The sequence below is a fragment of the Tachypleus tridentatus genome, chromosome 13 (assembly GCF_004210375.1).
Source record: "Tachypleus tridentatus isolate NWPU-2018 chromosome 13, ASM421037v1, whole genome shotgun sequence".
Lineage (NCBI taxonomy): Eukaryota > Metazoa > Arthropoda > Merostomata > Xiphosura > Limulidae > Tachypleus > Tachypleus tridentatus.
Genome location: NC_134837.1, coordinates 238,735,293 through 238,748,975, shown reverse-complemented (window position 1 = coordinate 238,748,975; position 13,683 = coordinate 238,735,293). Strand labels below are relative to the sequence as shown.

At 32.0% G+C, this 13,683-nt stretch overlaps 1 protein-coding gene across 11 annotated transcripts in view; it reads left to right on the top strand.

Annotated features, from left to right (window-relative positions):
* The window catches only part of Helz (Helicase with zinc finger), a 106,835-nt gene that overhangs the window by 77,853 nt on the left and 15,299 nt on the right, over positions 1 to 13,683 (top strand). For all 11 annotated transcript variants that reach the window (XM_076474169.1, XM_076474160.1, XM_076474164.1 and 8 more), the window contains 2 exons: positions 7,635 to 7,742; positions 10,122 to 10,197. In XM_076474169.1, the coding sequence (XP_076330284.1) occupies positions 7,635 to 7,742; positions 10,122 to 10,197 (184 nt within the window). The remainder of the gene's footprint in view (positions 1 to 7,634; positions 7,743 to 10,121; positions 10,198 to 13,683) is intronic.

Below are 13,683 nucleotides of genomic sequence, written 5' to 3'. Positions count from 1 at the left end.
CACATATGTAGCTATTCTCTTTTAGTGCTGTCTTCTATTTACAAAATTTACTCATTCAATCATGGTATTATTTCATTTTTGAACCAGTTACAGAACATTGTCATTTTTCCATGTTTTTATTCCTTTACAAACACATTTATGTTTGATTTTCTTATGCATTGTGAATTCTGAAGTGCAAGTTACCACATCAGAGGTTGTACCTTATACCAGCACCTTTACTCAAGCTTCAGATGGGGAGCTAGTTGTGTTTTCTCTCTTTTATTATATATAGGTTTCAAGGGCTTATTTCATGTTTCATTCTGAATCTTGCTCTGTAGTGAGTGGTGCCTGTCCATCCAAGTGTACTTTAATCACTTAGAGTTACATTCAAATTTACACTGTATAACTATGTTGGCTTCTTTTTCATGAATGTTCTTGGTCGTTTAACTTGCACTGTTCATTACTGTCACATATATGTGATGGGGTGTTCTGCAAAATCAGTTGTAGGTTATTTCTCACAATATATTTGCTTCATGAATATGCCTGTCCTTGACTGTACTAATCCATGAATTTCATGGGTAAAGCAGAAGAGGACAACTGTCCATCCCTCTCATTCCATAGATTGAATATATCAGGTTTGGTATGCTTTGAGTTTAGTGATTACCCACTGCACTTTCTTTGGTGTGAATATTCCTCAGGGCTATCCACCACACCAGTGGAACAAAAAAGTCTTTATTACTTTCCAGTTCCAAGTCACTGTGATGGTAGACCACAGAGGATGAATGATAAGATAAACAATAATGACTCCATACAGTTGAAAATAAACTGATAGTGTTCTACTAGTGGATATCTTCCAAAAAGAGGCTCCATCTTTTGTGTGAGGGGATGTTGTAGCTTTGAAGTGAATCATCATAATGATTGGGATCTCTCATCCTTCTCCCTGCATAGAAGTTACTTTCTGGCAGTTAAGCTTTAGATTTAGAGCTGAACTAATCACTATAAGTCCTCACATCCTCACACATGTGCACTGCTTTGCTGTTGTGGGTTACAGTGGTTGCACTCATCAAGTGCTCTGCTTCTTCCTTTTGCACTAACTCTTAATATCTTTCTGCCACAGATGTCACTGCATTTTATGTGCTCCAGTTTGCATGATTTGAGTGGGATATTTCTGTATTTTACTCTATTCACATGTGACCTGATCTGTGGTAGGAATTTCTCCCTCTGTTTGGCTGAACTTGAAGTGAAGACAGTATGATCTTCTTTCCTACCCTCACAGCAGTTGAGTTTTGGATTGTAGTTGATTTAGCAATGGCATAATCCACACCCTACCTCTGCATGGATGTCAGTTTTCATTGATGGAGTTTTGGATACAGTTTATTTGCTGTATATGGCCCACTGTGCTTTAGCCACTTTACACATTGGGGTGCTTCCCTCCTTTTACCTACAATTTGTTTTTCAAGGAGATTGAAATTATTATATATTGTGGTTAGGATTTCTGTCCAACTATTTTCTTTCCCATTGGAATGTGCTTCTCAAAATTGTCTGCTTTGATCTGTTTCACCTTCTCTGCTTCTGGACCAAGTGTACAGAAGTGGTGTGGTTTCCCACTTGTAATCCTCTTTTTAGTGAGTTCTTTCATGAGAGTGTCCTTCAGAAGTTTTTAAAGAATGCTTCTGCCTTATCCCGCCATCTGTTTAGTGTGCAATTCTAGCTAAGTACATGAATGGAAGTAAGGTAACTTAGCAGAAAGTATAATTTTTCTATACTGAAAACGTATTTCCTACAGATATTTTCTTCTACTCATACTTTCCACCCTTTCTACCCACTGTCCATTGGTGCTTAGTTTTCTGCCTAAATTTGAAATGATAGTTAGGTAGAATAATGTAGAATTGGAGTGAAATGCTTTTGCCATGCAAAAGAAATTTTCCAAATAGATGTCAGCACTGAATAAGAATAATTAAATGGAAGTATCTGTGGGGAATATATTTTTAATATAGGAAAATTATAATTTTACCTGTACTGGCAACTTTTAGAAAAAAAGAAAAGTATCAATGTTACTGTCATTTTTAGGTATAAATTTGGTGCAAGTGCCATTCACTTATTTCCTAAAAAAAAAAATGTTCAGTATTAAAGTATCTACATGTACCATTACTACTACCTTTGTAACCAGTGCATGAACCAGTATACTTTATAATTAGAATATATATATTGGCACTGTCATAACCAACATTGTGTCCAACTTGTATTTTATATCGGAGTGTTTCTTAAGGATTCTATGGCCTGACATGGTCAGGTGGTTAAGGCACTTGACATGTAATTCGAGGGTTGCGGGTTCAAATCCCCATCACACCAAACATGCTTGCCCTTTCAGTCATGAGGCGTCATAATGTGACGGTCAATCTAACTATTTGTTGGTAAAAGAGTAGCCCAAGAGTCAGTAGTGATGACTAGCTGCCTTCCCTCTAGTCTTACACTGCTAAATTAGGGACAGCTAGCTCAGATGGCCCTTGTGTAGCTTTGCGCAAAATTCAAAACAAATCAAACCCAAAACTATTATTGTGCAAAAACTAGAAGATAAATTTTTTGATCTACTCCAGACATAGATCAGGAACTAATAACCTAGCAAGTGGGTAAATTCCAAAGCCTTTCAAGTAAAACAAGAAAATTATTGAATACTTTCTGTGCTCTTTAGCTTGAAAGATGTTTTGAAAACCTTCCTTTGTACATAAGAAAAAGATGGAAGACCACCTTTCTGATTGTTAATACAGATCTCAGTTAACTGTACCAAAAAATGAAATAACAGCTGCACAGAACACATCATAGTGTCTAGGCTTCTGCTAGCCATTAGCCACATAACCATTGGCTAAAAGAAACAGTCTGTGGTTAAAATATCTAGTGTTTGTTTTGCCACAGTGGTGAAAGATAATAATATTTTGGTCTTGAATGGTTTTCCTTTATTTATTCTGCTCAAGTTTCGGTCTTGAACAGCTTTGTGGTTTTTATCGCCATCCACGCCATTAATGATAACAAATGACCAGAGGGGCCCCCCAGCAAGTTGAAGAAACAAGAAACGTCTTTAACTACTGCCACTGACTGTAATCTATATTTTCTTTATATATATGTATTTTTATGATTTTAGGGATATGGCAACTAAAAAATTAAATAAAAAAATTATTACTCAGCTGTGCTAATGATTTCTTTTATTTTCATTTCTTATGCTGCATGTTTGATTCTGCCCTTGGTACACAAACAGTAATCGGAGAAAACCTGATGTTCGTCAAACCAACATATAGTCTGTATCAAAGTGGAAATCCCAAGTTTTGTTTGACATGTGTTTGAATTCAGATCATGACAACTCCTAGATCAGATAAAAGACATCTAAACAGTTAGATATATCAAGTTTTTTTCAAACTGATGGTGGGAAATCCACTTCCAGAAGAAAAGACAGCTTTGAAGAAACTGAAGCTTGCAGCAGTGATCAGATTGTTGGTGTGAAAAAAAATATACCCACAATTTTCACAGAGTTGTTAAAGAAAGTTGGTTTTCACAGTTTCCTTGGCTGGACCATGTTTCCCAACAAAATACATTTCATTGGAAATTATGCAGGGATAACAAGAAGACAAATATTTATGCTACCACTGGGAAAACTGCTACTAAGCCTAAAAAAAGACGACATGGTGAAGCATGCACGGTCAGAAATCATCCCAGTGCAGTAGCATTACAAGTTTTGAAGAAGGACATGCCCACTGCTACTGTGAACGTGTATGTGGGGTGTAAAGGTGGCATTCAGGCACAGATGGTCACATTACTTGTACAAGCAAAGGAAGCCATTCCAACTGTGAAGTTTCATTCCCTGCTTTCACTACAAGTATTCAATGTAAGAATATTCTTCATTCTAGTATTAATAAAATACTTTCTTTTTCTACACTATTTTCTTAAAACAAAAGGCAATTTGACAATTTCCTAAAAGTGAAACATTTTGAAAATATCTATCAAAAATTAAGTAGCTAGCCAACTCTTCCACATTTCTTTGTTTATTGCTTTAATTGGTAATCTTATTTCAAAACACAAGTTCTTATACATTTTTTAACAGGGAGTGACCTCTCTAAAGAAACTACAGACTCAGTCACAAAGTGGAACAGAGAGCTTCATATACACTTACAGCCAGCCTCTGGATGATATGTACGGTGTCCTAAATCATGTAGTTCAGGATGAAATGCAGGCAGACTTTCAGGCATCGCCTTTCCCATTTTTTGCTCTTGAAGCAGATGAAGCAATTGATGCAGGAAACACCTTTATACTGATAATTTATATCAGGTGTCTTTCATCATTAGATAAAGTTACAAGTCGATTCCTTGCTGTGCGTGAGCTGACCAACACTGGGGTTGATTCTTTCTACAACACAATGCTCTCGGTCATGGCAGATCGAGGATTGTTTGGTGTTGACTTGGTTGGACTTGCAACTGATGGTACAAATGTCATGGTGGGAATGAAAACAGGTGTTGCTACAAAATTTAAGGAGGAATGCCCCTGGATAATAACAAGTCATTATTTGGCACACAGATTACATTTGGCTGCTGAAAAGGCAGCAAACCAGGTGCCATACCTTGTGAAGTACATTTCAGTTTTGAACCAGTTTGCAAAAAGCCTGAAATATTCTCTCAAGTTGTGTCGGGTTCTGGAAGAGAGCAAAGCATTGCATGGAGAGAAAAGCAACAAAATCAGGCAAGTGTTCTTCACACGATGGCTCTCTTTTAATGATTCTGTTCAAGCACTAGTCAACTGTATTGCATCTGTGATTAGCTGCCTGCAGGTCGTAGCAATGGAACATTGTACTGCAGCTGACCCTTACTACATGGTCTAGTTCAGCAAATGCCATGTTACAGCTTTGTCATGATGACACATTTTTTGACTGATGCTGTTGGCATTCTTGGACTTTTGTTAAGATCTCTACAGAGAGCTGATTTATCTTATGATCAGGCTAAAGCAATTATTGATGGATCAATTCAGTCGCTGGTACACATCCCTGGTCCTTACACACAGACTGCACTGAAGGAACTCCCACAAGCTTCTGATGCCAGTGGTTACACTTCTTACAGAGGCCACAACATCAAAGATATTGATAAATAACGTGAAAAGTATAGATCAGCTGCTGAGTCATTTGTTGAAGAGGTGGTCACAAGACTACAAGTAGCATTCCAAGACACTAACATCATGTCATTTTTATTCAATATTTAGCCCATGTCACACCAGAGCAGTATCTGATGAGGATGAGGCACTGACTGAATGGGTGCTACTAAGGAACATAATAGAACAGGATGCTCACAAAAACAGAAACATGAAGAGCTTCTACAAGGAATACATCCACCAGATCAGTCAAACTTTTCCAAATTTGTCTCAGGTTGCAGCAATTGGATTAATAATTCCAGTTACATCTGTTGACTGTGAGCAGGGAATTAGCAGGTACAACAGCATCAAAACAGATGCCAGGGGCAGTCTGTCTGTGGCCAAGACAGAAATGTTACTGAACTTATCCATGGAGTCCAAACCTTTAGATCATTTTAACTTCGACTCTGCATTCAGATACTGGGTCACTCACAAAGACAGACGTGGGTATCATTCCCTGTTGAAGAAGTATGCTTCAGAACCTCAGGTGTCAACTTCTACCACATCTTCTGTTGAGAATGATTTGGCTGAAGAGCTGCCATTGGATTTATCTACTTACTAGTCATGCTACCTTATTCTAGGTTTAAGTCATTTTTTTTGTTGCTATGTTATTTCGAGAAATGTATCTCTTTATTTTCCTCTTTATCATGTTTCTTTTGTTATTTTGTTTGTTTTGTTTTTTGGCAGGGAAGATTGCTGGGGAATAGAAAAATAGTACAAAACTTAATGTCTTGTAGATGTTCACGTAATTATAACTATTTTTTACTGGATGGAATTGATGCATATTAAAAGTCATGCACCACAAAGTTTTTGGTGACCTAAAATTGTGGCTAAACAGCTGTCACTGTGGCTAAAAAAAAATTACTTTGTTTAGCGACAGTGGCTATGAGAGTTATTTTTTTTGTGGAAGCCCAGACTGCATAGTATTTTTGAACAACTATATTTTAATACACTGTCTGTAACTTGAGGTCTTTTATTATTTTGCTATCCTGTTCTTATAGAATATGATCTGAAGCAGTAAACAGTAATAAGAGATTTATTGGTAATTCCAAACTCCATTTATAATATTTTCTCTAAACAGTTGCAGACTTTACCAGAGTATGCACTCAAAGAAATACAACCTTCATGATTCACATTGTCTGGAGTCCACGTTATCTGTTTTTCCTACACCAGATAGTTGACTTGTGAAGTGCAACTTCATGTATTTTATTACATCAATTAATATCTACATCAGAACATTTAACTGCAAAGCCAGAGTGAATATAATGGTGTATACCTAAACAACTACAATGTACACAAATATAGATTCTTAAGGTGGACTACAAGTTCTGCAGTAGTGTTGTACATAGCAAGTTATAAGGTCCAATAAACAACTTGCTTGGGAAACTGCAAGTTTCATATGACATAATGTATGATAATGTATAAGCTTCTTCAAACAATAATATTTTAAGAAGATTACAAGAATCACTAAATATCATACAAAAAAGAATGCATGATTGGTTTGATTTTGTGTAATAGCATTGCAAGATTATTGATTCTGAAAATTGATACATATGCAGATTTGTAATTCCAATTACTCTATAGATCTTTACTATAATAGAGAAGATTCTCACAAATTGCCTTCAATGCCTCAATATCAGTGAAACACTTAAAACCTGTCAGATACTAGTGAGGTTGGTTTAATAAAACCTGTTGTACTTGTTTGTGAAAAAAAAAAGTGTGATAATTTAGGATCATATACATAGTATAAATATCATTTGATAGGGAAGGTTTTCAGTATTTAAGTGTATGCTATAATCATTAAAAGGAATTTCACCTGTTTTATATGCACTAATGTATGGTCACACTTTGATAGTGAATTTCCAAGAAAGTATTACTAAAATGTAATTGCACACCCACACAAAATTACTTCTACATCCAGTGCAGCATTCATTATTGGAAACTATCTGTTGATCGTTTCTCAGTGATTTAGTTTTATTCAATACATTTTCTTGACAAGTAAGTACATATAGTTAAAGTATACTCAGGCAGTCGTATGACTTTAAAACAAATAAGAAAATACAAGAAACAATTAATTTATTTTTACCTAATAATATCAGATTTCTGTAAAACTTTTCTTTTTTTTATGGTAATTACAAGGAATAAAGAAAGGCAAATTTAATGGATTTGCTAGAAAAAGTAATGAATTGATATAATATGCTTTATAATATCTTTGAATAAAAATGTGTGACTGATAATAAGAAAAAGAATTTAGGAGAAACTGCAAGTAAGCTGCTAGTAGTTAGTTTTTAAATTAACATTTTTAAGAGTGCTGTGTTGAAGAGTGTAAAACAAAACATATCTGCTCTTTATACAGTTGTGGAAATGTTGATCACTAGCAACCCTTTAGTGACAGAGAATATGTAAGAATAGACTATTACTGACATGTGTAGGTAGTATTATATTTAAATCTTGATTTTGAAGTATATTTCTGTGTTACTATTTTACAGGTGTATGAAATTGTAGCAAGAGTAGCAGAACTCCAAAAGACATGGCCAAAAGAATGGGGAGAAAGAACTGAAAATGGCATTGGCATAGTGTCTCCATACTATGATCAGGTACTGTAAGAAGGCCACTTCTTGCAATTGTTGCAGAATCTTTTGTTTTTAATATGAATAACATGAAAGTAGGATAAAGCTCAGAACATACTGGTTTAGAAGTGTGATAATACTTGTTTATTAAGTCATACTTCTTCCACTCATAGATTATCAAGATTGTTTACATTATCATAAAATGTAAGTGAATGAAACAAAATAAGGGTAAAGCATAAAGATTTAATATTTAAAGAGTTAGACACTATTATTTTCCAAAATATATTATAGCTTATGATTGTATATAAAATAGCATTACATCATTTTGTATGTAATGACATAGGGGTACATTCTTATGTGCTGCTGGAAAGCAAAATAGTACTTTGGTATATATTCTCAAAATACTTCATAAACTTGAGTTGTCTCTGGCCCAGTGAATAGCATACCAGACTGTAGAACTGAGATTCCATAGTTTATGTGTTACAGTCAAAATATTAGGTTTTACACTCTTGAGCTGTGGGTGCATTATAAGAGTGACAATTAAATCTAAACTTGAGGTAATATTTATCCATGTTTTCCCACATGATTTTTTTTCTTTTTTATTGGTTTTATTACTACAATGAGTAGAACATATTATAAAATAATAATGTCATGTAGAGTGAATAAAGCAGTGTGAGAAGTAATTTATGGTCGAATAAGAAGGTGAGTAGATAGAACTCCTGCAGAGAAGTGCAATGAACTCTAACAGAAAGTTAAGAAGATTTAGGAACCAACCACAAATTTCTGAGTATATAAATGTCTTTAGAAATTATTGCCACTCCTAAAAAAGTTTTTGTAGTAAATTATATTTGTTTGAAAATTACAGAAATTTTATTCTTGAGCAAGACATCAGCTAGATTTAGTAATTACAGTAGGTAATTACAGTGTATTCTGATGATTTGTGTTCTTATTTATTGTTTTTCAGTACATAAAAAGTACATAAATAAAATAACTTATTTATTTAAAAACTATTAGATATAAGTTGATCTCAACCAAGAATGTTGTTAAAAAAATATTTACCTACTTTGACCTGATGCAATTTTGAAAGGTTAATCCCTAGGTTCCTATAAATATTTGTGATTTTGTAATGCTTTTTATGATCTATAGCCTGAAGTGGTGGACCAACAAGATAAAAGTGTGTTAATCAATAGCAATCAATTTTAAACTGACTGGACACCTGTAAAATGGAACTTTCTGATCAACAATAAAATAAAAGATAAATTATGTTGTTTTAAAAATGTTATCTCACAACAGAAAAAAAAGTGTCTCAGGACTGCTGGTATGGGTATTAACACTTTTACTAATAAAGCAGTGAACATTTCAACTTTCTTAGGTCATCTTCAGGTTAACAAAGAAAGAAAGAAAAAAAAGTTGCAGAATCTTTTTAAAGCCAAAGCTATATAATACTTACTAAGTTTTATCAAGTATTTTTCCTGTAAGAAGGAAAACATGGATATTAATCACACCCCTAAGGTCTGAAAATGGTTAAATCTGCAAAGGTTCATGGCTGTTTTCAGACACTAATTAACAACGTGAATTGGAACCAAACTATTCACTTATAAACAAACACCTATACATAAATAGGAAAAAACATTTTTATATGCTGTTGTGATAGACATTGACACCACAGGAAATTCAATACATCTCTGCTTAAAAGTTTGATAAATCAATAAACTTTTCTTTAGTATTGGTTGGTACTTGGTTAGGTTTTCTGTTTTCTCTTTATTCTGCAGACTTTGATACCTTCTGTTTTTAGAATGATAGTTTGAATATTAATTTTTTATATATATATATATAGAAAGTATTTTAGTTTCCTTAAACAGTAAGGAAAATATTTTTTGCAAAGAAGTAAAATCTTAAAGATAAATGTACATGAAGATGTAATGTTAATTGTGTTAAGATGACAAACTTTGTCACTATTATGATATCCATTAACTGAAAGTACCCTTAAAAGAAACTACCATATTTGGCATATCCAGCAAAGAAAATTTCAGCTTCATTAGTTTTTTTCAGTACACACTTCATAATAAACTGTAACAAAAAAAATGCTGTATTTTTGTTACTTTTGCTAGTTTTTAAAATACTAAGTGTTTTGGTCTCTTTCCCAAAAGAATTTAAAAAACTCAACACTCAAAAATGATTTCATTAAATAATTTTTAAACCTAAGTAGTGCTTATAGATATTTGAAATTGTTATAAAAAAATGGTAATATTTGTATTGAATGAATGAAAGAAGTTTTGTGATAAAACCACTTACATAAAGTTTTTTATGTAACAAGATGTTAAAAGCTGAACAATCTTAACCTGAGAGTTGGTGAGCTGATTTATTGTATTCTGTCAATAAATGAAAAAATTCTCTTTGTCTCAGGTAATAAGGATTCGATCTGAATTACGCAAATATAAGATGCATGGAATTTCAGTAGAAAATGTACTCAATGTGCAAGGTATTTGTTTGCTTTATTTTATAATAAATTATAAGTAAACTTTAGTATTAGTTAATAACTTTCTATATTCAGTTAACAATGATACTGTAATATTTCATTGTGCATTTATGTGCTTTCACCATACTTCTATTGAACAATGAACTGCAATGTGCAAAATTGACTTTACTTTTAGTATTAGTTTTCAAACCATGCATCCTAATGAAATATTTTTATTAAGGTGTAAGGTATAATTAATTAATGACCAAGTGTGTAGTTTTAATGATAAGTAAATTTCTATTTATATGAATCAATCATAAAGATAACTTGTAAGTGTAAGTGAGGATACTTTAGTTACCAGTAATCTTCTCGTAACATAGTGAAGTAATTCTGAAAAATATATTTACTTAAGAGTCAAATTACTTAAAATATACATACAAATACAGAATAAAAGTAATTGTAAGGCTACATTTTCTTTTCAGAATACCATACAAAAGAAGAGGTGAAATATATGTGCTAATCTAAAAGAGAGATGCAATAAGCATTTAATCCATGTGGTGGGAACAAAATCATAAAATCACAACAAAGAATTTAACAAACACTTTCAGCTAGTAATTACAAACAAGAGTTTCAAGTATTTTCCAAAGAAGGATTGAAAAATGTTAGAGACACTAAAAACAAATCATCAGTTGCAAAGAGATATGCAAGAAGCTACTTAACTTTTACAAATAATCACAATAAATGAAAAAAAAAAAAAGTATATAACAATATTCATCAAAAGATACAAGAAAAAATTAAACACTCTCAGAGAAATGTAAATTTAACATTAATGTAAAAAACATGTAAGAAATATTCAGTAGTTACTTTGAAAAATGTCTAAAAAGTGATTACACAAATCCAACAAAATATCTTAATACGATATATAAGATATTGAATAGTTAGACATTCACTGAAAAGTATTCATTAAAGTCATAAAGGGAAACTAGAAAAGAAATCAACACAGATATATTTTTGTAGATCTTAAAAAAAGAAATATAAGCTACAAATATACATGTAATAAAACAACAATTACATAAAAAAATTAATCCAAAACAAACAATTTATCTTTAGAAGAAAGAGTAGAATGTTAACAGATTACATAAGACTGTGAAAGAAAGAATGTAATGACAACAAAGAGGCTTGAAATTCATTAATAAACCAGGCACACTTTAAAATATTGTGACAGTTAAAAAATAGATGTAAAAAAGAGTTCAGTACTTTAAAATAAACATCATAAAAATAATTTACTTGTCATGAAAAGATCATACTGACCTAGACAGGAAAAAAAAAGATACAAACTGTCCAGAAGAATTTAATAAGGCCCCAAATTGCTGAATAATCAGATTACACAAACTACTATTAATAATAGCATAAATTTTAGAAGAATGCTTAGAGAGACTTCTCCTGCAACATATAAGAATTTCACTTCTTTAAAGCTCTTTTGCAAGAGATAAAAAAATAAGCAAGTTTTAATTTGAAAGTTGTTTTTAACTTGCTTCTGCAAGACTCGTGAATAGGACATCACTAATGACTTTACAGTTTGTTGATGTCATCAGGAACAATACACCATTCATTGATGAGAACTACATCCCAGGATATCAAAGTAAGAAAGTCTGTTTACATGAATATTTCCACAGATATAACATTAAGGCTTAAATCTTCTGTTTGAGCACACCAGGGTAGATCACTTTTTCCCATGATTGCCAAATCAGTCTGCATTACTAGTGCACATTAACTCTTGAAGAGTAAATAAATTTTTGAAATACATCATCACCAGTGAAATAAAGCTGTTATATCATTTTGTAAGCTTTGCCTTATGAGAAATGCTTATTAGTTCTGCATACTTCCCTACTTTTCACTGCAATCAATTAGATTAAATTCCTAGTTAGGGAAATTTGACTTACTCTTAACCACATGTATTACTTTGAAACAAAACCTCAGGGTTCATATACTTTCTTGAACTTGTCTATGAAGAAGTAAAAAAGACTTGCATAACCAGCTTATTTTTTACCATTTTCCTTTAAACATCAATATTTTATAGTTACTGCATTGTTCTATGGTTAAATATGCTATTCTGAAGGTAATAGACTCATTGTGACTCATTTGCAAGCTTGTGATACTAACATTCAGGATTTGACCTATGTGAAGGACACTGATAGTACAGATAGCCCATTGTACAACTTTGTGCTTTACAACAAACAAATAATGGAGAGCAGAGTGTGACCAGTGATCATTATAGCTCCAATGACTGAACTTGCATCATGTGAATTTCATTAGACTTTAGTGTCCAACTTTGAACCTAAAGGTTATTTGGATATCTGTTGTCTTTCTATTTTTTTTTATCACAATGTAGCACTGTATGACAAAATTATTTATAATGTTCGATTATTCATAAGATTATTTCAGTTTCCTAAGTTTGTTGTTAACTTCTATGTAAGAAGTAATCCAGTATTGAAAAAGATGTATATAAAAGGAGATTCCAGACACATTATTAATAGAAATTAATAATTATATGAAAAAAGAATTAGTCAAGTATTAATTTTACAGCCAATAAAGACATGAAAGAAAATGTTCACCTGTTAAAACACTAACAAAATCATCTGTTAATGATTCATTCTATTGCAGGAAAGAAATGAGGGAAAATTCAGCTGTTAAAATGTGTCACACCAGAAGAAATTTAACAGTTACAGTCATCACAAAAGTATTTTACAGAATTCTAGCCTTCAGGAAAACTAATTTCAGAAAAAAAAATGAAAATCAACAATCATAAGGACTTTCCAGTGAAATAATTGACTTGCAAACACACACAAACATGTTTCAGCAGTCAGGTAGACATACATGAGAATATTTTAGACAATAATTTTTAAATCTTTAGGCACAGAAAGACTTGTGTAACAGTGATTCAGTCAATTTGACCAATCACAAAACATTCTACTCATTTAAAATCTTTATATATTTAACACTTCTAACTTTCAGTACAATATGTATATCTTCATAAAATTTGGCAGTATTTCATTTAAAATTATAAGACTTTCAAATACAAAAAAAAATTATTTTTAGTGAAGTGTTTTTAATAAACTGAAATAAAGTTTTGTTCTTTAATATATTGAGGTTTTGGTTTGAGTAGTCCATGTGCAAAATGATTTGATGTTAAGATTAAAAATAATTTTCTTCATTTCAAATATCTCATATTTCCATTTTGTAATACCTAAAACCTCCTAAGTACATTTCAAACGTTTTCTTGTGTCAGTTAAACTTTATATTTTATTTGTTGTTTTGTCTACCTTAACTTGAAATAAAATTGATCAATTTGTCTTACATCATATCCACAAAAAAATAAATCTTAATTACCATTTTCTTCTTTCTATAATGACTTCAAATTATAACATAAAACTCCAATTATTATCCTGAGTAGCTTTAAGCTTGTTACAGTTTTTATCTATTTATAATTAAGTTTTATTGTTCTTATGA